Source organism: Hemiscyllium ocellatum, chromosome 6, assembly GCF_020745735.1.
Source record: "Hemiscyllium ocellatum isolate sHemOce1 chromosome 6, sHemOce1.pat.X.cur, whole genome shotgun sequence".
NCBI lineage: Eukaryota > Metazoa > Chordata > Chondrichthyes > Orectolobiformes > Hemiscylliidae > Hemiscyllium > Hemiscyllium ocellatum.
In genome coordinates, this window is record NC_083406.1 from 84777263 (window position 1) to 84801458 (window position 24196).

The following is a 24196-nucleotide window of genomic DNA, read 5'->3' on the forward strand; positions in this document are numbered from 1 at the left end:
GGTTCTACAGGGCCTTCTTCCTTGGGGGATGACCATATAAAGCACTTTGCCCCATAAATTGAAAACATTTCTAAATTCTTACATTGGTAAATGGCAACTTTTTAAATTTTTAAGATACAACAAAAACTGTAACTTGTGCATATAGCACAAGTTTGTCTCTCCAGCCATTGATTCTGCTTTCCAAAGCATCTGCTCCCTGACCCTTCTAGTTGTTACGGAGTTATGGCTCCCACACTATATCCCCCTCCCTGACTCATTCTGTCGATGCTTTCTGATTTGGAGTTGTATTCCTAGTAAAATCCAGATTCGACCAAAGCTGGAGCTCTGGGTCAGAACTGGCTAGGCACTTCTGGTTCTTTTTTAAAGAAATAAAACTCCTGTTTGCCATTCTCTCTCCTGAATCCATGCTGCAAGTGAGGGCATTGGAAAAGAGCAGTACTGAAAGTTAATTTTACAACGCAGTTTGGTTTATAAAATCCTCAACACACCTCGCATATTGGCACATGGCGCTCCAGCTTCAGCTTAAATCTGGTTGTTTATTGGGAATGCAAGGAAGCTGTACTTTGAGAAGGAGTGGGGGGTGGCTAGGTTGTAACATGGAGATCCAGGATTACAAGAGGTGCCAGTCAGACCTCTCAATTTGTCAAAAGAATTCTGCCCATGTTTAACAAGATTACAGGTTCATTAATTTACCAACGTTAAGCTCAAACCATGTTGTATGAGGTACATTTTTCTATTTTAATATGAATCTTTTTCTGTTTTTTCAGTATATCCTGTTACAATGGCAGCAACAATCTCGATGAGTTTTTGCGTGGACATGATTTCAATGATGTCTGCTTATCTTCAAACTCGATCGCAGTAGTGGTAGACCAGGCTGTGAATAGAATTCGGTAATCATTTTCAGCATGACCTTTTTAGATTCATAATATTTAAATCTTAAATACTGCAATGGTTTCTTTAATGTTTATCTAATTGACTTGAATAAATTGCGTCTTTACACAAATTTGTTATGAATTTTAAGGTATGGTGGCCTTACAGGTTATAATACTTGTTTTATTTATTGTTTGTTATGGGTGCTGGAGAACTTTGCAATGTAGCCATGTTTTTTGCTGATGAATAATTATTTAGAGTAAATGGTATCGTCACTTTAGATTGTCACATGTTCAGAAGTATACACATTTGATGGAGGATTTTGGTTAATTTCAACTCCTCCTTCTGTATAAACTTTGTCACATCATATCTGAGTCCCTTTTGGGTGAAGAGACTTTCTTCACTTAGAAAAACATTCTAGATGTTATTATTTTCTGCTTTGTGAAGATGTTTCCCAACATTCAGTCCTAAATCCTGAACTGTTCATTTTTTTTAAGATTCGATTCCCCTACAATGTGGGAACAGGCCCTTCGGCCCAACAAGTGCACACCGACCCTCCGAAGAGTAACCCACTCAGACCCATTCCTCTCTGACTAGTGCACTTAGCACTATGTGCAATTTAGCATGGCTAATTCACCTAAGCTGCCCATCTTTCGGTTGTGGGATATCAGCACCTTTTTCCCCTTCTCATTTCTTCTGTTCAAAATAAATCCTAATGGCTACATTTTTGCTATTTCACTTGATCTAGGAATTGGCTCCTCTGCTAGTCAGACCAGATCATGATAAACCCGTGATCTAACCCTCTGTAACCCTTTATCCCTTAAACTTTAGCCAAAATGAACAAACTACATTAATGAATCGTATATCAGAACATCTTGAAATGCAAATCCTGCTCATCACCCCTTTCAGATCAGCAATTTCCTTTTGGCCATAATTCTTCCAAATCCATTTCATCACCACATTTGAACAAGCATGTATTATGTTTAACTGTCATGATCCTTTCTTGTCCTGTTGATGTTTGGTTTGATCAATTGGATTCTGAGCCTGAGACCAAACCAGCAAAATGTTAAATGCCAACAAAATGCTGACCAGTTTCTTTTGATTTAGCTGTCATGAAAGTGGAACCTGAGATGATACTATGGCTTTGGTTTTGTTGAGACAGAGGTGAAGAGCGGCCTGCTCAAAGCCAATGAAGTGAAAAGCTTATGAGGCCTTAGGGTTCTTTTTAAATTGGAGCAGTAAAAGCAGTCTGACTGGGTGGGGTGAAGCTCCCATGGAACCGGGAGTTTTAGTATAGCTTACAGCAGTTGCTGGGGTCTTGAAACTGGATATGAAAGCTCTGATTCCTCTCTCTCACTTACAGCTAAAAGTTGTATGTGCGACAATCTATTTTACTGAATTTGCCTTTTCCAGAAATCTGTTTATGCAATGTTAATTGAACAGTTAATTAGTTAATATATTAAGCATTTCAATAGTTGCAGTTAAACCAGTTATTTTGTTTTGTCTGTACTTGAACTATAATGTAAGAAGTAAAGTGTGTTGTTTTAAAATCTAGTAGTTTCATCAATCAAATTGCATCTGGAATGCAACACTTTACACTTTCCTCTAAAATAAGAAGAAAACTTAGACCTTAACATTTTTCTTAATATATTTTGAGGGGATTTGGTCTGGTCCATATCCTAGCATTAAATGTTTGTGGTGCTTATGACTGGGGTAGGGATGAATTCCAGAGAAGCTTTATCATTATTTTGCCATTATGACAGACAAATTGCTAAGACTTTTATTTCCTCTACATTTCACATAGTAGCCAACCTATATTTGTGCTATGTTTTAACAGTATTAACAAATCTAATGAAAAAACATTGCAGAGTCCCATCATGTTCATCTGCTCCAGATGGCTGAGAAACATTTTCCATCATATTGGAACTCTGCATAAATGTGATCTGTTTGACATACTTTTGACTGGATTGCTTTTTCTGTTGTTAAAGATTAACCAGTGAAGAAATATTCCCATACCAGGTGGAGTTACTATGAAAATGCCTCTTTCTCAACCCCTCCCCTTGCCGAGGGCATGGTGACCCTCTGGTTAAACTACCAGTTGTAGCGCTCTCATTAGAGAGACAACATATAGGGTGAGAAGCCATTTCCCATGATGGCTTTACTGAAAACTCTTATACCTGTAATTGTAGACTTGCATTAACATTACCAAACCTCTTCAAATTTCCATTGTAGGTCTGAAACTTAACAGTAGCCATCTTCTCTGGAACCCAATCATCAAACTGACCATTCTTGTTTAGAAAATTGGTACATAGAAACAGAGAGGATACATACAAGTCCACTTAGTTGTCCTCAACAGGAATTTTATTTCACCATGTGGTCTTGCATCTTTCAATCACTTATTTCACCAAAGGTTCCTTGCAAGCTTCTTGTTGATATTTTCTGCAAAGTCCTGTTCCAGATATTTGCAAGTAAAGGTAAAGTTACCATTGTCCTACAAGACAAGGGTTGTAATCTCATTTAGTGAGACTGGTGGTGGTTTAACCGGAGGGTCATTGCCTCATGAGGAAAGAGCTTGCGAAGTAGAATCCTTCATGATGATTTCAGCTGGTGCTGGAATTGAATCCTCCATTTGCATTGCACTGCCAATTGTCCAGCCAACTGAGTAAACTGCTTTCCCTTTACATGAAGAGTTTAAGTAACTAGTTTGAACATGTTTCTGAGCTGGATGGGGTTTATAATAATGTGAAACAATTAGTTCAAACTTAACTTGTGTTTTATTAAAATAAACTTTTCACAAACATTTTTAGCTTTTTCCAGATTTTATTTCTTGCATGACTTTTAGTTCTGGCTATCTTCTGGAATAAGGATTGTAGTTGTCAAAAGTAGAAAAGTGATAAACATAGTTGTGGTTCATTTAAGTCATTGAGTTTGAAAATTGGCAGCTTTGAGTAAAATGAGGCACTTTGTATTGCTGAGGCCACTGGGTGGATACTCACTGAGGCAGATAATTTGATAGAGCAGTTCAAGAACAAAGAATTTTTGACCTGACTTAGCAGAGCAAACAGCCTTCAATGCAGTAGTGTGTTATTATGAGTAGGTAGTATTGTTGCTGGTAATTCATGTTACTGCAAAAACCACAATTTTGAAATAAAATTAATCATGTATCGTCTTGCCTTATTATAGGGATGTATGTAATAATATTGCTGGAAGGAAAATTATAATTGAAAAAGCACTTAATACAACGTGTACTGATAAGAACTGGAAAAATGCAAATTTTCAGTAAGTATTTGACTCCTGATCAGATTCTGGCATCTCTGTATATCATATCTTCCGATATTATTTAAAAATCTAATTGGAAGCCAAATGGTATCGATAATGTGTGTCATTTTTTTGGTGTTTTAGAGTTTCCTATGTCTATATTTGCGATGGGGTTCACCAATGTAGACTTTTCATATTGATGCTGCAATTGAGTAACTGAGAGGAGTTTGAACATTCTGATCTCTGATCCAAGATTCATTATGGTGTAGCATTGAAATAAGTCACTAATGTCTGTGCTATAACTATTAGTGGTACTGCCCTGTTAGCCCCGTTACTCTCTAAAAATGTTTCCATAGAATCCCTGTATTTTAACTATCTTTTTCTAATTAATCTGTTCAGTGACATTATTACATACTTTGGGATCAGGTGGGGCTTGAACCTGGGCTTCCCATTTAGGTGTAGGGACATGATCGCTTCATCACAAAAGGACTCCCTAAATGGGTTTTTGTTCATTCATAGGATATAAGTAGTGTTGTCCTATTAACTACCTACACATTTTTACTATTCATTAATGTGTGATTGGTAACAAATAGAGAGATGACGATGCAATGGTAATGTCAGTGGACTAGCAATCCAGAGGCCCAGGCTAATATTATGAAAATGTGGGTCCAAATCTCATCACAGCAGCTGGGATTTACACGCGATGAATAAAGCTAGTTAAAAGCTAGTCTTGAAGGTGATTCTGAAATATTTATCAACTGTCATATAAATGCATCTGGTTCATTTATCTTTTTGTTTTTAGAGGAAAAGTATCTGCCATCCAAACCTGGTCTGAACTACATATGTTTCCATGCCCACATCAATTTGGTTGACAGCTAACTTTTTTTGTCAGAATTATCTTCAGCAATCCACTCAGCTGAAGGACAATTCAAGGTTTCTATTGAATTCAAATTTCATAATCTGTCATTGATAGGATTTGAATTCATGGCCCCAGTCGCTAATTCAGTGATACCACCACATGCCAACATCTCTCCAAGTTGTACTTGAGGGCATGAAGACCAAGGAAGTTGCATTCCTTAAAAAAAACCCCAACAGATTGAAAATCAATTGGTAAAGCCTTTCAATTTTGTCAGCGAAAGACTGTAAAAGTGGGAGAAATTCCTAGTCAGCTATGCAATGGAAGAAATTGGAACCTGTATTCTAACAGCGTCAAATTATGACATGCATATAAATGTATATGTTGGGCAGGTTGAGTTAGTTGGTTGGATAGCTGGCGTGGACCAAATCCGTGCCAACAGCACTGGGCTCAATCCCTATTTACTCTCTGTTTTAGGACCTACCTCTGTGCTCTATCCAAGTTGGAGATCACAGTGCTGCGGGTTGGATTTGTCTTTGGTTGGACCATTTGGGAAGGGAATTAGATGCTTATGTCCTGATCACACTCTGACTCATGTTTTGGAACTTCAATCAAATGCGAATATTGCCCCAGCATGTGACTCTAAATTAGTCGAGTCCATGCCATGAGCTTTCTTCCTGATAATAGACAATCACCCAAATTTTGTTCATTTTATTTTTTTTCTTGTCTTTCTTTTGACATTTGTTTTTTGAGCCCTGCTCTTTCTATTTTATTTCTAATTTTTGAACATTGAAAGTTAAAACCGAAACATAATAGCAATGTCTTTTTCTTTTTCCAAACTACAGCATTTTAGTTTCAAAAGCAGCCATTCCCAATGTTTCTTTAACATAGCTCTTTTCTGTTTCAGTCCCACTCTTGCAATCTTTGTACTCCTACAGCTGGTATTTCCAATCCCACATTGGTTCATAATCCTCCTCCATGCTTTCAGAGAGGAACAAAACCATTTTTAAACAGATTCAAAACAGCGTGTGAAACTTCAGTAGAAATTGAATTCCATTTGCATGCCCTGATCCACTACACTTTATTTCAATTGAAATGGTAGGCTGGTGGTCATTCTGTGTCATAGTCATGCCCTGCTGCATTTAACTAATGCAACACTTGCATGCCTCAGCTGTGCCCTAACATGGAAGAATGTAAAACTTTTTATAGTCCTTTTCAAGAATCCTTTTTAATTCTGTTCATAATTAAACATTTCATGAACTGAGCCAGCCTTCACTTCTGCATCTAAAGTAAGGTATTTAAATAGGCATTAAAGTCCTTTGATTCAAAAAAAACATAGAACAATACAGCGCAGAACAGGCCCTTCAGCCCTCTATGTTGCGCCGACCTGTGAACTATTCTCAGCTTGTCACCCTACACTATCCCAAAATCATCCGTGTGCTTATCTAAGGATTGTTTAAATCTCCCTAATGTGGCTGAGTTGACTAGTTAGCCAGTTTCACACTGGCTAAATCACATTGTGATCAAAGGTGTTGTTCAAGGTAAAAATATAAGGTGCTGCATAAATGAATACTTTATGTTGGTATTCAGCAAAGAGAAGGAATTGGTGGAAGGAAGTTTTGAATTTCTAAGTCAAGTTGCTATTAAAAAGGAAGTGGTGTTATGCATCTTAAAAAGCATTGTGGTCGATAAATCCCTGGGTATTGATGGGATCTATACCAGAACATTGAGGGAAATGGAGAGCAAATTACTGGACCATTTAACAGACATCATTGCATCCTATTTAGCCACAGGTGAGGTCCCAGAGGACTACAGAATAGGCAATGTGATTCCATTGTTTAAGAAGGTAGTGGGGATAATCCAGGAAATTACAGACCTGTGAGCCTCATAATGGTGGGACAAGATCTATGTGCATTTAGAAGTAAATGGACTTATTAGCTATAGACGGCATGGTTTTGTGTGGGGGAGATCATGCCTCCCCTAACTTGGTAGACTTTTTTGAGATGATGAGGGAAAAGCAGTAGATGTTGTGTACATGGAGTTCAATAAAGCTTTTGACAAGGTCACTCATGGCAGAGTGTACAAAAGGTGAGGCCACATGGTACCAAGGTGAATATAGAACTAGCTTAATCATAGGAGACAGAGGGTAGTGATGGAAGGATGCTTTTCGGAATCGAATGTGACGATAGGTGTTCCACAAGGATTAATGCTGGGACCTCTGCTGTTTATAGTCTACATAAATGATTTGGAAGAAAATGTGGCTAGTCTAATTAGTAAGTTTGTAGATGACATAAACTATGGTGGAGTTGTGGATAATGAGGAGGATTGTCAGAGGATACAGCAGGATATAGATCAGTTAGAGGCATGAACAGAACAATGGCAGATGGAGATTATTCTGGATAAATCAGAAGGTCAAGTACAAGAGGCAGGCTTTTTCATATAAAGGGTGGTGAGTGCCTGGAACTTGCTCCCAGAGGTGCAGGTGGAAGCTGCCACAATAGCAGCATTCAGGAAGTGCCTGGCTATAGATATGAATAGGAGGGGAATGGAGGGATACGAGTCCTCTAAGTGAAAACTGTTTTAGTGTGGAAGGGCAAACTGTGTCAGCACAGGCTTGGAGAGCTAAAGGTCCTGTTCTTGCACTATTATTTTGTTCACACCTGATATTCTCCGGATTACTGCTATCCATATCTAATTTTCCAAACATTACTTATCTCTGTACTCATTGACTGAATTGGCTTCCAATTAAGCATTATATTAAAAAATAAACAATTTTCATCCTTACACTCAAAATCCCCCAGGAGTTCTCCACTCCTTACCTAATTGCATCCAGCCTCAAAACCTGCAAAGCTCTGCCCCTCTGCAGCATAACTCCAGCCTCTTGAGCACCGTCAATTTTGTTTATTATCACACTTTTTTTGGTGGCTCTGGAATTCTCTTTGTACATGCCTCCACATGTTTCCTTAATTTGCTTCTCTTATACCTACTTTTTTGATGTAAAGTTTGGTCATCTGGCTACAGAAGAAAATAAAGGCAGTGTTAAATTTTAACACTGCTCTAAGTGCATACCCTGGAGTGCTTTCCTATTTTATAGTTACTGCATTAATGAATGTTTTGGTAACTTTTAAAAGCATTTTTTTGATGTAGTTTTTTTTAACATATGGCTTCAAATAGAATCCATAACATTGTACACCTCTGTTATCTGTGACATCCTTTATTTTAATTTGATTGAGAAGCAATCAATTTGATTAGACTATTTACTTCAACATGATGGAATTTCAAAAGCAGAATTGTTGATTTGCATTAGGAATACGGTCCTAACTACGATAATAGATTTTTCCCCCAGGACTTGAGTCGTACACAGTACTTCAGCATCAGGAAGGTGGGGTCAACCATAATTTGTAGTTTCAATATTTTGTATCCTGTGTTCCAACTATTCTGTCTTTTGAAATCCATTGTTTTCTCCAAACCAGTGCAACTATTTCCAGTCAGATCTTCACACAGTCATCACTTCTAACTATATTGTTTTCTTTTTTTTTCATTTGGGATTTGAGGTATACCAATAAGGTTAGCATTTGTTGCCCTTGAGTGATGTTCTGCCAGCTTGAACCACTGATGTCAGCCTAATGTGTATACTCAATACTGCTATTAGGAAGACAGATCCTGGTTTTTTGGCTCCCAAAAGTAAAAGAACAGTCATTGTAGCTCCAAGGCAGGATGTTGAGATGTGGTGGGAACCTGCATGTGCTGGTGTTCCCATGCATCTTCTGCCCTTGTCTTTCTAGGTTTACAGGTCATTGGTTTGGAAGTAGCTCTGAAAGGAGCCTTGGTGAGTTGCCGCTGTACTTGGCACATATTGTTCTCACCTTGTGCCAGTCAAGGGAATGAATATTTATGATGGTGAATGGGTGCTGATCCATCTTATCTTGGATGATGATGAACATCTTGTGACCATATATCCAAAAATGGTCTCATTAAATCATTCTTCCTCCAGTTTATTTTTTAACCAGTACCATTGCAAGTAAGTGATGTATTCTCATTTTGCTTTGTCACAGGATTTCTTCTGGTGATTTCTTTACTGTGATCCAAGCTTCCTTTGATAATGAAGCAACACCCTGGTTTGGTCTCATTGTTTGTCTGTGGGGTAAGGAATTTGTCAATGATAAGCACTTACTATTTTGGAATATCTGAATATCGTACATGATATATTCATAACATGGTTGATGTTAACAAAATGATGAACTGTTTAGCCTGGTATGTGAAATTCAAATTTCACAGATTCTAATGAAAATGATATTGATTTTTGGCATCGCTTACTGTTATGGCTCACTGGGTTGATAGAAATGGAGCTCTGATATCCCCAAAATGGATACGAAGCTAAAGATAGTTTACAAAGGTATAAATCTTTATTGTTCAAATGCAAAATTCTCAGTTCACCTGTGTTTTAGACCCAAGTTAACAAACACCTGATCAGTTTCCTATACTTCACAACCAATTTAGAAAGTATTTGTAAATTATATTTTAGGTATAGGTAAATATTAAACCATCAATGTGTAACTCCACTAGTTAAAGGTCCAACCCCTTTAAAACACCTGCACACATATATATAAACAAATCTAGGCAGTTGCAAAAAAGGGTGTGTTACAGGTGGTGGGAAACACTAGAATTATCGCCATGGTTGTCAGGGCCTATTGCTCCACAATCATCTTCCTACAGGTACTCTTGGTAGCTCACAGAAGGCATAGAGTGGTTTGTACTTAGTCTGTATTGGAAAAAGCTTGTGGTTTTATTCGGAGATTTTTATTTACTGAAGAAGAAATGACATAACATTTTTTTGTTTTCTTTCTGGTGGTCCAATGTCTTCTGCAAACATTCACACCATAAGCTGCTCAGCTGTTTAGGAACCAATCACAACAGCTGTTGACAGACAGAAAGTCTTATTCATTGACGATTCGTCACCATTTCACAGACTAATCAGCTCCTGCAATTTCCCTTTATGCACACACTCTCTGCTCATTCTCTGTTCCGTCTCTCCCACCCCATCCCCACTACATGAATGAACACAGTGTAAATAGAAATTGAAGAACTGCAGATGCTGGAAATCTGAAACAGACACCAAAATTGCTGGTGAGCCTCAACAAATATTGGCAGCATTTGTGGAGCAAAAGCAGTGTTAACATTTTGAATCAAGGAACCCTTCAGAACTGAGTTCTTGTGGCACATCCTTAACTCTCAGCCATGACACCTGGATTAGAGTCCCACTTCACTGAGAGATGTATAATATCATCTCCAAATGGGTTGATCAGAAAATATCTATAGATTTTTATGTCTCCCCTTTTTAACTGATAATTATGAACACCACACAGCTTGGAAAGACTGGAGTAGAAACTGTTGTGCAATTGTGTTCAAACTAGGCACCATGATACAGCGTGGGATTAATACTCTGAAATTAAAAATCCAACAAAACGTTAGATGAAATCATCAAAACAAAAGTACTGGTAGTTTCTAAACTGAGTCTGTGTATTCTTGTCCTATTGATCAATGTATTATCCATTTTTTTAAATTTTAAAATTGATGTACAGATGTCATCACATAACATTATCCTTCTGCCATGGTTCCCACTGACCTGTCAAACCTAATATTCACCCATTCAACTTTATATCTGCAAATCTAAATTGAATCAGCCTGACAAGAATGACCTTTGTCATTAGTGGGTTCATGCAAAGGATGTCAATAGAAGGGAGAAGGTAAATTAGGTGAAAATTTGCAATGAAGAAACAAGATGTTGAGAATTCAGAACATGTCTATCAGCATCTGAGAAATGTAGGTTACACCCCAAATATGAGGTGTTCTTCAGCAGAGCTGTGATTTCCTGTTCATGGAGATAAACAATGTTGTAGCAGTCACCTGTTTAGCTCCAACATGCCTGCTTAGCCTTGTGTACATTGGTAACAATAGCCCGACATGAATCTGCTTCTAGGAAAATGAGGCATATAGAGGAAGCTCACAGGAATGAATGAGTAGGGTTGAGAATGCAAACTCCATGTGACTGTAAGCCTGAGAGAACAGAAACTGAAGTTGCACTACTTCAATTTTGTGGTCATTTCGGAGACATGGATAGAGCAGGGACAGGAATGGTTGTTGCAGGTTCCAGGATTTAGATGTTTCAGTAAGAACAGAGAAGATGGTAAAAGAGGGGAAGGTGTGGCATCATTGGTCAAAGACAGTACTACAGTTGCAGAAAGGATGTTTGGGGACTCATCCTTTGAGGTAGTATGGGCTGAGGTTAGAAACAGGCAAGGAGAGGTCACCCTGTTGGGAGTTTTCTATAGGCCTCCAAATAATTCCAGAGATGTAGAGGAAAGGATAGCAAAGATGATTCTCCAGTAGGAGTGAGAGAGAGGGTAGTTGTCATGGGAGACTTCAACTTTCCAAATATTGACTGGGAACACTATAGTAAGAGTACTGTAGATGGGTCCATTTTTTTGTCCAGTGTGTGCAGGAGAGCTTCCTGACAGTATGTAGACAGGCCAACAAGGGGTGAGGCCACATTACATTTGGTACTGGGTACTGAGCCCAGCTAGATGTTAGACTTGGAAGTAGGTGAGCAGTTTGTTGATAGCGATCACAATTCTGTCAGGTTTACTTTTAGTGATAGAAAGCAATAGGTGTATACCACTGGGCAAGAGTTACAGCTTGGAAAGGCAATTACGATGCGATTAGGCAAGATTTAGGAAACATAGGATGGGGAACGAAACTGCAGGGCATAGGCACATTAGAAATGTGGAGCTTACTCGAGGAAAAGCTCCTGAATGTCCGAGATAAGTACATACTCGTCAGGCAGGGAGGAAGCTGTGGTTTACGAAGGAAGTGGAATCTCTGATCGAGGAGGAAGAAGAAGGCATCTGTTAGGATGAGATGTGAAGACTCAGTTAGGGCACTTGAGGGTTACAAGGTAGCCAGGAAAGACCTAAAGAGAGCTCAGAGTCAGGAGGAAACCTGAGAAGTTATTGGCAGATAGGATCAGGGTAAACCCTAAGGCTTTCTATAGGTATTTAAGGAATAAAAGAATGACGTGAGTAAAATTAGGGCCAATCAAAGATAATAGTGGGAAGTTGTGTATGGAGTCAGAGGAGATAGGGGAAGCATTAAATGAATATTTTTCGACAGTGTTCACTCTAGAAAACGACAATGTTGTCAAGGAAAACACTGAGATACAGGCTACTAGACTAGGTGGGATTGAGGTTCGCAAGGAAAAGGTATTAGAAATTCTGCAGAGTGTGGAAATAGATCAGTCCCCTGGGTCGGATGAGATTTATCCTAGGATCCTCTAGGAAGTCAGGGAGGAGTTTGTCGAGCCTTTGGCATTGATCTTTAAGTCATCATTGTCTACAGGAATAGTGCCAGAAGACTGGAGGATAGCAAATGTGGTTCCCCTGTTCAAGAAGGGGAGTAGAGGCAACTCTGGTAATTATAGACCAGTGAGCCTTACTTCAGTTGTTGGTAAAGTGTTGGCAAAGGTTATAAGAGATTTATAATCATCTAGAAAAGAATAATTTGATTAGGGATAGTCAGCATGGTTTTGTGAAGGGTAGGTCGTACCTTACAAACATTTGAGTTCTTTTGACAAAGTGACCAAATGGGTAGATGAGAGTAAACCAGTTGATGTGGTGTATATGGATTTCAGCAAGGCGTTCAATAAGGTTCCCTACAGTAGGCTATTGTACAAAATGCGGAGGAAAAGGATTGTGAGTGATATAGCAGTTTGGATTAGTAATTGGCTTGCCGAAAGAAGACAGAGGGTGATGGTTGATGGGAAATGTTCATCGGTGTTGGGTCCATTGCTGTTTTGTCATTTTTATAAACTACCTGGATGAGGGTGTAAAAGGGGGTTAGTAAATTTGCAGACAACACTAAGGTCAATGGAGTTGTGGATAGTGACGAAGGATGTTGTTGGTTACAGAGAGACATATATAAGCTGCAGAGCTGGGCTGAGAGGTGGCAAATGGAGTGTAATGTGAACAAGTGTGAGGTGATTCACTTTGGTCCGTGTAACTGGAATGCAAAGTACTAGGCAAATGGTAAGATTCTTGATAGTGTAGATGAGCAGAGAGATCTCTGTGTCCATGTACACAGATCCTTGAAAGTTGCCACCCAGATTGACAGGGTTGTTAAGAAGGCATACAGTGTTTTAGCTTTTAATAGAGGGATCAAGTTCCGGAACCATCCGGTGATGCTACAGCTGTACAAAACTCTGGTGTGGCCACACTTGGACTATTGTGTACAGTTCTGGCCACCGCATTATAAGAAGGATGTGGAAGTTTTGGAAAGGGTGCAGAGGAGATTTACTAGGATGTTGCCTGGTATGGAAGTAATGTCTTACGAGGAAAGGTTGAGGGACTTGAGGCTGTTTTTGTTAGAGAGATGAAGGTTGAGAGGTGTCTTAATAGAGACCTACAAGATCATCAAAAGGTTAGATAGAGTGGACAGGGAGAGCCTTTTTCCAAGAATGGTGAAAGCGAGCATGAGGGGGCATCGCTATAAATTGAGGGATGATAGATATAGGACAGATGTCGGAGGTAGTTTCTTTACTCAGAGTAGTAGGAGTATGGAATGCTTTGCCTGCAACGGTAGTAGATTCGCCAACTTTAAGTACAATTAAGTTGTCATTGGACAAGCATATGGATGTACATGGAATAGTGTAGGTTAGATGGGCTTTAGATTGGTATGACAGGTCGGTGCAACATTGAGGGCCGAAGGGTGTGTACTGTGCTGTAATGTTCTATGCTCAAATTTTAAAGTGTAAACATCCACCAATAAATTTAAATGAATAAAATTTATTTATTGCCTCCAGGAACAGTTTTTTTGGAAATGTGGAAAAGGATTAATGCAAAACTAGTTTATGAATGGGATGTTGACAACTTTGAAAACGATGAGCCACCCAGACCTGAGTTTTATGGAACAAATGTTAAAAAGGTATTTGTTTTCATCAATTTTACATTCTTAAGCCTGATTATATTGTATTGTCCAGTCACACATAATGTTGTGTATTAGGTGTTAATAAATTCTGAAACTAACTTTCAACAGAGTAGAAAAGCACAATTTGGGGCAAAGATTTGAAATTGATTTACCATCTAACATGCGTGGCTAATTTGTTTATTTGGATATTCGTATCCTGGTCCATTTAGTTAAAATGGATGATCATGTGTATTCATTGATTATAGAACCCCTAATAGTCAGAGGGAAATTGAGAAACAAATTTTTAAGGAGATCTGTTATCTGTAAAAATAATAGGGTGGTTACGGTAGGGGTCTTTAACTTTCCAAACATAGACTGGGACTGCCATACTGTTAATGATTTAGATGGAGAGGAATTTAAGTATGTACAAGAAAAGTTTGAGTCAGTATGTGGATGTACCTACTAGAGAAGGTGCAAAACCTGACCTACTCTTGGGAAATAAGGCAGGGCAGGTGACTGAGGTGTCAGTTGGGGAGCATTTTGGGGCCAGTGACCATAATTCTAATAGTTATAAAATAGTAGTGGAAAAGGATAGACCAGATCTAAAAGTTGAAGTTCTAAATTGGAGCAAGACCAATTTTGATGGTATTAGGCAAGAACTTTTGAAAGCTGATTGGAGGCAAATGTTCACAGGTAAAGGGATGGCTGGAAAATGGGAAGCCTTCAGAAATGAGATAACGATAATCCAGAGAAAGTATATTCCTGTTAGGGTGAAAGGAAAGGCTGGTAGGTATAGGGAATGCTGGATGACTAAAGAAATTGAGGGTTTGGTTAAGAAAAAGAAGGAAGGTATAGACAGGATAGATCGAGTGAATCCTTAGAGTATAAAGGCAGTAATGAGTATACTTAAGAGGGGAATCAGGAGGGTGAAAAGGGGACATGAGATGGCTTTGGCAAATAGGGTTAAGGAGAATTCAAAGGGTTTTTACAAATACATTAAGGGCAAAAGGGTAACTAGAGAGAGAATAGGGCCCTTTAAAGATCAGCAAGGCTGCCTTTGCGTGGTGCCACGGGAGATGGAGGTGAAACTAAATGAATTTTGCATCAGTATTTACTGTGGAGAAGGACATGGAAGGTATAGAATGTAGGGACATAGATGATGCCATCTTGAAAAATTTCCATATGACAGAGGAGGAAGTGCAGGGACCTGATCAGATGTACCCCAGAACTCCCTGGGAAGCTACGGCAGTGATTGCTGGGCCTCTAGCTGAGATATTTGTATCATCAATAGTCACAGGTGAGGTGCCGGAAGATTGGAGGTTGGCTAACGTGGTGCCACTGTTTAAGAAGGTGGTAAGGACAAGCCAGGCAACTATAGACCATTGAGCCTGTTGGGCAAGTTGTTGGAGGGAATCCTGAGGGAGAGGGTGTACATGTATTTGGAAAAGAAATGACTGATAAGGGACAGTCAACATGGCTTTGTGTTTGGGAAATCATGTTTCAAACTTGATTGAATTTTTGAAGGAGTAACAAAGAGGATTGAGGGCAGAGTGGTGGATCTGATCTATATGGACTTCAGTAAGCTGTTTGATAAGGTTCCCCATGGGAGACTGGTTAACAGGGTTAAATTTCATGGAATACCAGGAAAACTAGCCTATTGGATCCAGAACTAGCTCAAAGGTAGAAGACAGAGGGTGCTGATGGAGGGTTGTTTTTCAGACTGGAGGCCTGTGACCAGTGGAGTGCCACAAGGATTGGTGCTGGGTCCACTACTTTTCATCATTTACACCAATGATTTGGATGTGAGCATAAGAGGTATAGTTAATAAGTTTGCAGATGACACTAACATTGGAGGTGTAGTGGACCGCAAAGAAGGTTACCTCCAATTACACCGGGATCTTGATCAGATGGGCCAATGGGCTGAGAAGTGGCAGATGGAGCTTAATTTAGATTAATGTGAAGTGCTGCATTTTGGGAGAACAAATCTTAGCAGTACATATACACTTAACGGTAAGATCCCAGGGAATGTTGCTGAACAAAGAGACCTTGGAGTGCAGGTTATAGCTCCTTGAAAGTGGAGTCACAGGTAGATAGGATAGTGGACTAGGTATTTGGTATGTTTTCCTTTATTGGTCCGAGTATTGAGTACAGGAGTTGTGGAGGTCATGCTGCGGCTGTACAGGACATTGGTTCGGCCACTTTTTTGGAATATTGTGTGCAAATCTATCTGAAACGGTTCAGTAAAGATGTACAAGGATGTTGTCAGGGTTGGAGGATTTTGAGCTACAGGGAGAGGCTGAACAGGCTGGGGCTGTTTTCCCTGGAGTGTTGGAGACTGAGGGGTGACCTTATAGAGGTTTAAAATTATGAGGGGCATGAATAGGATAAATAGACAGTCTTTTCCCTGGGGTGAGGGAGTCCAGAACTAGAGGGCATAGGTTTAGAGTGAGAGGGGAAAGATATAAAAGAGACCTAAGGGGCAACTTTTTCACGCAGAGGGTGGTACGTGCATGGAATGAGGTGCCAGAGTAGGCTGGTACAGTTGCAACATTTAAAAGCACCTGGATGGGTATATGAATAGGGAGGGTTATGGACTGGGTGCTGGCAAGTGTGACTAGATTGGCTTGGGATATCTGGCCAGCATGGACTGGTTGGACTGAAGGGTCTGTTTCCATGCAGTTCATCGCTGACTATGATTTGAAATACCTGTAAATTCTATATCAAAGAATCTTATTTGTATCATTATAATAATGAAAACATGGTAATTTGAGTTTGCATGCTATGTATTTGTGCTCTTTTACTCTCCAAAAAAACAAGCTCTTTTTCATTTAAACAAAACTGCTTATTCTGAGCTATGGTTCCACGTACATAATTTCATACTTGAGTGCTAAATTGGTAGGCATGGTTTTCTATGCAAAATTCTCCATAAGTGGAAACAGTCCTAGGGTATGCATCCATAAAAAACTGAGTTCTTCTTTTCTCTGTCTACATTTGTAAAGAATTTCACAATTTAGAATATGTGGGAAAACTGCAAACGGAATGCACTAACGGGCTAAACTTCTGCGAGGGTGTGTCTTGGTTGTCCAAGGATATAACTTAATAGATGAATTGATCATAGATTCAAAAGTCCGCAAAGTTGAACCTGGTGTTGTAACAAGGCACTTAAACTTAGCTGAGCATAACGTTTTAAAATACCAAAGTAAAAGCTGGGAATTCATTTGATGGTATCTTAATGGTTTGATCCACCAAAGGTATGCAGAAAGGAAGCATGAGGTACTGAATGGTTTCACATTAAGTGATGCACACTTCTCTCCCACAGCACTGCAATAACACTAGAATGGAAGCAGTGATCAACATGGTCCTGTTTATGTAGGTCTGAAGAAATCATGTGCATGTTTTATATAATTTCAAAATCTTTTTTGTATTCAGTTGCAATCAATTACATCAAGAGTGGGCAGATGAAAATTTATAAGGATGCACTAAAGACCAGTTTGAATTCTTGCAATATTGGGCTCTCAGTATTTTAGAAAGCACCCCCATAAAAGCATGCCTGCTCAATCAGTTTAAATGAATTTGAGGTATCAACACCTAACATGAAATATACCTGTTCAAACATGCTATTACACACCTCTGCAGCAAGTGGGACTTGAACCAGGGCCTCCAAGCCCAGAGGATGAGACACTACACTATACTGCAGGAGCCCTCAATTATAGTCACACTTTAGCTTTAAAATGGTATGTGTATAAATCAGTATGTGAGATGGGCACTTTCTCACTTAAAGGGTGATTCCTTCAGACCAGGAAGAGGAAATTTGGTCATCTATTAGGTCTATTTAACGTATGTAGGTACTCCCTTGAGAATCTGACTCTCCAATGCACTCTACTGATCAGAAAACTGGTAAGTGTTACCATAAATATCTTTGCATGATGACTCGCTGTCACTTTATTGTTTAGATGTTTGATCTAGACATTTCACTTTTCAAAAAAGAAAACTGAATGATGTTTTATTTCAGCTTTACGTTTTGCTACTAAAGATGTTCAATATACTTGAACATTCGAAAGTGAGTACAAAACCATCTAGCTGTAGACCACAGGATAGATTCTTGTGTGCAATTCTTGTTCTGATTCTTTAAATTGAAGGTCCTGTCCTAAATAGCACAAGTTTTTTAATCCTGAAGTCTCAATTATCCGCCTGGTCTTGTTGCTCTCTGGTCTACAGCAGAAACACTTAACGTGGCTGGTTCATGAAATCTGAAGCTCAAATTCTGAAAATATAACTAGTTCCTTGATGGAAGCATTTAAGAATTTTAGGGGACCTTTCACTTAAAGAATTCAGGGGAAAAAAAACCCTGCTTTAATTTATTTTTCATGAAATCTGCTTCAATACCAAAGTTATGTAACAGGGGAGGCCCTGTATGGTGAAAGTTGCCAGAGGATGCAATCATAAGTGTGAACAAAATTTACATCAAACTTAACTTGACCCCTTTTTTAGCATCATCTCCAGCTACAATAAACTGATTTTGTTTTAAAGTGTTTCCAATAAATGTTGTCCTCCATGAACAGTTGGAACTGGCTTAATTTCTCTTTAAAAAAGAATGATGTAAAGGCTTATCAGTGATATTTATAAGGAACAGTAATATGTATCTGGAAACTTCTGGAGAATTGTTTTGTTTCGTGTTCACTCAATATTAAGTTGGCCTATTCACCTGGGAATTTATTATTCCACTTTCAGTATTGGGCTCTTGGTGGGCAATGATGTTGGTTGTTGCCTAAATCCAGGACTTTTTTTTTATTTTACAGCTTGCGTTGATGTTTAAAAATCATGAGGTGGTAACAATTGGAAGATGTAACTCCAAAATTATCCAGGAGACAGGGAGGTCTGCAGATGCTGGAGATCAGAGTTGAGAGTGTGTTGCTGGAAAAGCATGGCAGGTTAGGCAGCACCCGAGAAGCAGGAAAATCGACATTTTGGACCAGAGCCGTTCATCAGGAATCTTGTTGAAGAGCTCCGGCCCGAAACGTCAAATTATTTTTTTTTTCCCTGCTCCTCGGATGCTGCCTGACCTGCTGTGCTTTTCCAGCAAGACATTCCTAACACAAAATTATCCCTCTAGTTTCATTGCATTGATGCCAGCTTTAGGGAGGAATGAAGGTCACTTTTGAGTTTATATTCAGTGAGCACTCTGTCATTAGGTACAACCACTTGTGTAAAATGGGAGGGTATCTTGACCCAATGAGAAATAAGGTATTAGATTTGTAGGGGCGGGGAGGGAACAAAATAACTGCAGAGTGGAATTGCTCTGCTTTAGATTTATTTATTAAAGTCACCTTTCAAAGTCAACACCACCTGTTTTTGTGTGAGAACCTGGGTTGAAGAATGATGAGCCTGGTGCATACTATTGGGCTTCACTACATAGAACACAAAGGTTAGAAAATATCTAGAAGTGAAGGTTCTTGAAGAATGTAATCAAGACTATGTATGGATTTTTAGATTTTGATGCCAGCCTGTGTTTTCTGCCCGTTAGACAAGTCCAATCCACGGTGTTGCACTGTCCACGGTTAGATTAGAAGAGTCTGGGATTCTAATCCATTCAAGCTGGAACAGGGATTAAAGCCCATGCTTACCCGTGCTGGGCATCCTGCCAATTTGTCCCGAAAGGAATCGGACTTGCAATAGTGGCTATCAGTGTAATACTTTAAATGTGCAATCTGTTTGGCCATATCTCACAATCACTTTCCTTGGCCATCTAGTGTTATAATGGGATTTTAATTCTGAAGTTCTAGTTGCTTGTTACTCCACAGACCTCCACTATAGTACCCTAACCATCAAAAATCAAGGCTGGATCACTTCTAGTATCCATGATTGTTCAAATACCTGACCTTACAGCTTCTGAGTAGTGACTGCTTTACTTTTCCACAAGTGGAGTTTAATGATAGCACACACCTGCCAAGTTAAGATCTGTTATACTGAAATTCAATATTGAAGATGAATAATTGTCTTATTTAATATAACAGTTATTACTCTCCAGAGAAATATTTCTAGATTTAAGATTAAGACAAATTCCATACAATGTGATAAAAGGGAGTAAAGTCATTAGGTGGGCCCTCTGATCTGAAGAGCCTGAGAGTGGTTTTACCTGTAACTGAGTTTTATAAAGTGATGCACATCTTGACATAAAAGCAAATTGGAGATCTGAAATGAAATTTAGGAAATGCTGGAGATACTGAGCCAGTCAGGAAACGCCTGGTAAAAGAAACCAAGTCTATACTTCATCAGACCTTTCTTCGGAACTGGGAGAAATACTTTTGTATTTGTTACTTGGGATCGTAGCTACTAAGATTTGCCTTGAGACCAGGTATGCAAGGGTTTCCTTATGTATTAGGCTTCAGTTTGTGTTGCTCACTGTATGAGATCTTGGTGTGTGCTGCCTTCTTATTAAGAACTCCTTCATATTTCTGTCATAACTATAATTTGCATTAATATACTGTAGCACCATTTGGCCCTTCAGAACAACACATATGTCCATCGGTCTGATTTTTGAACAGTAACTTTTGGTTTGTTAGTATGTGATTTGTAGGTTTCTCTTCAGAAAGTCCTACTAGTTGATCTAAATTCTTGGTATGAGTTGAGGGGTGAATGTTGGTTAGAGGAATATATTTTTGTTTGGCCATCAGGAACATATTTCTCTTCTTCAAAAAAAGGACCCATGCAATCTTCAACCAATTTTAACGAGTGGATTACACTTCAGCACCACATCCAGAAGTTGAACTTTGGTGATATACTGCAATGCTACAACGTATTGAACTGACTGCTCTTACCAGCTAATCACCCAGATATGACTAGATTATATTTACCTATAGTTATGTTTAGGATCTTTAGAGCTATTCTGGATGATCACTCTGATGAGAGTTTACAGTCTGAGATGTTATAGCAGGTTAAATGGGATGTTGGGTTATGTGCTCTCATCCGGAGAAGAACTGTGTTGATTTGACCGTGTGGCCTGCTCATTTGAGACTTGAAATTAAGACCAATCATTGACAATGAGATTTTTTTGTTTTTTTGCAAGGCTTTAGGCAATACTGACATGTCTTCCCTTTATAAAAATATGGAACTAGGATGAGATAACAAATTCTTCATTAGTATGTTATAAATTGAACAAGTGATTTTCGATAGGTACAACAGCCTGGGGAAAAATCTTCAATGTTGCTGAAAAGAAACCAGAAGCAGAATGCCATCTTCCCCTTAACCCATGTGTGGCACCAATGTAATGAACCTTGAAGGACAGCACCAGCTAACTGCCTTCTAAATATGATCAAGGAGAAAGTGAGGTCTGCAGATGCTGGAGATCAGAGCTGAAAATGTGTTGCTGGAAAAGTGCAGCAGGTCAGGCAGCATCCAAGGAACAGGAGATTCGACGTTTCGGGCATAAGCCCTTCTAAATATGATGCCAATGCTAGGAATTCTAGTATGCCCCAGCAAAGGCCAGGGGGAGAATCTGGCTTGTGTTGGACAAGAGAGGTGCCATTGGATGTAACATAATAACTAATGACACAAGTTTGGAAATGCAGCCTGAGAAAATTCTCAAACACTCTACAAAAGTCAAAAATAACATTTTGGTTGAATTTTATCAGCAATCATAGTGGATTGACTCTGTCTTTCCCTTGTTTCTAGCATTTAAATTGGACTTTAAAACACTGTTTGACTTATCTCTGCTCAAGATTTTAAAATGATTATCCAGGTAGCCAATATCAATTTAGGTGCCATTATTCATTTTTTAAAAAAAAGTTGTCGTCATCATGGAGTACAATTCCTATTTAAAAGCTGCTAACGTAAGGGCAAAGTATAAAGCAATTGCATCTTGCATTTGTTCTATCCAATAAGATCAAATTGTTCACTTGTAATCATGATTTGGAGATGCCGGTGTTGGACTGGGGTGTACAAAGTTAAAAATCACACAACACCAGGTTATAGTCCAACAGGCTTAATTGGAAGCACACTAGCTTTCGGAGCATTACTCCTTCATCTGAACCACTATCATCTGATGAAAAAGTGATGCTCCAAAAGCTAGTGTGCTTCCAATTAAACCTGTTAAACTATAACCTGGTGTTGTGATTTTTAACTTCACTTGTAATGGTATTGATACGTTATTCTTAGAATTTAATCCCTTCAGGCACTAGGATGATTCACTGCAGGATGAATATCCTGGTGTGATGAAATTATCTTGTTTTGAAGACTCATTCTGATTTGGAAACCAATTAACCAGCAATGTTTGTGCCCAGTGTTCCTTTCTTACCTGATGGCATTAATTCCTTTTCAGTTGAACATGTGATGAATGCTTATGAAGGTGAAATTCTAATTGTGCTGATCGGGAAACAAACATGTCGCTGGAGGTGACAAATTTGTCAGTTATTTCAAAAATTGCTATGTAACCTGAAGAAAATGTGAATCATTAATACAGTGAAATATTTCTGGGAGATTATACAGTTTGCTTTGTGTATTTGGCTTGGTGTTTACTTCGTTCTTGGTTTTAGCTTACTCTGGTTCCACTGTCTTCCTTTCCTTTTGTTATTAGAATTCATTGCTGAAAATGTGTTGCTGGAAAAGCGCAGCAGGTCAGGCAGCATCCAAGGAACAGGAGATTCAACGTTTCGGGCATAAGCCCTTCTTCAGGAATCATATAATTCATTGTCAATTTGCATTACTGTCTATCACCACGATCAGTGTCAACTTTATCCTCTCTGAGCCTCTCCCCCCACCCCCCACCCCCGAAATGGGATGTGCATGTTGTTGGCTAAAGGTAGCAATGAGCTATATTCTTGAACTACTGCAAACCATATGGTCTGGGATGCTCTGAATAAGTGTTTGGCATTTGACTTGGCAGTTGTGAAAGAATAATGATTTGTAGTTCCAAGTTGGATGGGTGACTTGGAGGGAGACTTGAAGACGATGTTTCTGTCTATCTCCTGTTCTTGTTGTTTTTCTAGCTAGTTGAGATTGTGGGTTTCAAAAGTGTTCCTATAGATATCTCTAGTGTAATTTGGGTGTTTTTCTACTAAAGTCATAGCCTGAACTGTTGACCAAGAGGAGTCTTTGGATTGACTATAATGAGTGCTTGGGATTGCTGTAGTCATGGAATCCCCCAGTAATGAACTGTTTCTGTTGTGGCATGGATTGATTTTGTTCTTTATTGGTCCTCATCTGACAACTCCAACCAGAGTGTGATCCCATCATAATACATTTTCTTGTGCATAAGAAGCACCTGGGACAAAGGTTTATTTTCAGCAAATCTGAGGGAAAATCTATAATAATTATCTTATTTATTTGATTGCTTCAGGGAAATTTCTGCAGGTTTCTTCTTCATTCCTCTTTCCTATCCCCCAAATTTGTTGTAATCCAAGCACTAGTTCACTCTGACTTTACAATTGACTACTTTTTCCCCTGGATGCAGCAGTATATTGTGATGATGCTGTCACTTTTGAGGTTATTCTGTCCTGTTTTGGTTTTGAAGAGGGGTTGAGAGGCAGAAATACCAAGCTGGCTAGTTAAGACCACTTGAGTAAACAGCTTGGGAGGCCTTGAATTTTTTTAAACAACCTGAATGGGTGTAATCAGCTCTCTCAGATTAAGATGTCTGGGTTTTGATTTTTTCAGTAGTATCAGATGATGTTGGGAACCTAGCAGATATGGAGGCTTTAATGAATGTGTCCTGGCTGCTAATGTCTCTGAATTTTCTCTTGATGGTTTATTCCTCCTGGATTAGAAAACTGCATGTGAGAACCTGTGTCTGAACTTGCCTTTTTGCCAAGGGATATATTTATGGGACGTTACTTTTTAGAACAAGTTAATAGGTATTGCATTCTGTTAACTATTGGAAATTAACAGAATAAGTTATTCTAAAGTTCTTTTCTTTGTATTTTTAACTACAGTGTTTAAATAAATGATGTTTGCTTAACATTTGAGTAGTTTGACCAGTCACATTGCATCTGGAACAAACACTTTACATTTGCCTTTAATTTAAGAGTTAGGGTCCAGACTATCACCTTTAAATATTGTTGAGGGGGTCTGGTCTGGTCCATAACCATATAAATTATCATTTATACTCAACACATTTTTCTATAAACTTTAATTGCTAACAAAAAACTGTCAGTTTAGACTCCTCTGCATGTGCTTCACAAAAGTCTATAAATGTTGTAGTTGCTTGAGGCTTGTTAATTTTACACTAATGCTTCATGTTGTAGTCCATATAGGTAGTAT

The 24196-nt window shown here is 38.8% G+C and overlaps 1 protein-coding gene across 1 annotated transcript in view; it reads left to right on the forward strand.

Annotated features, from left to right (window-relative positions):
* LOC132816945 (anoctamin-7-like) overlaps positions 1-24196 on the forward strand; it is a 71235-nt gene that overhangs the window by 25720 nt on the left and 21319 nt on the right. Inside the window, exons 6-9 of the mRNA XM_060826968.1 lie at positions 768-890; positions 4054-4149; positions 9040-9128; positions 13839-13960. Coding sequence (XP_060682951.1) covers positions 768-890; positions 4054-4149; positions 9040-9128; positions 13839-13960 — 430 coding nt within the window. The remainder of the gene's footprint in view (positions 1-767; positions 891-4053; positions 4150-9039; positions 9129-13838; positions 13961-24196) is intronic.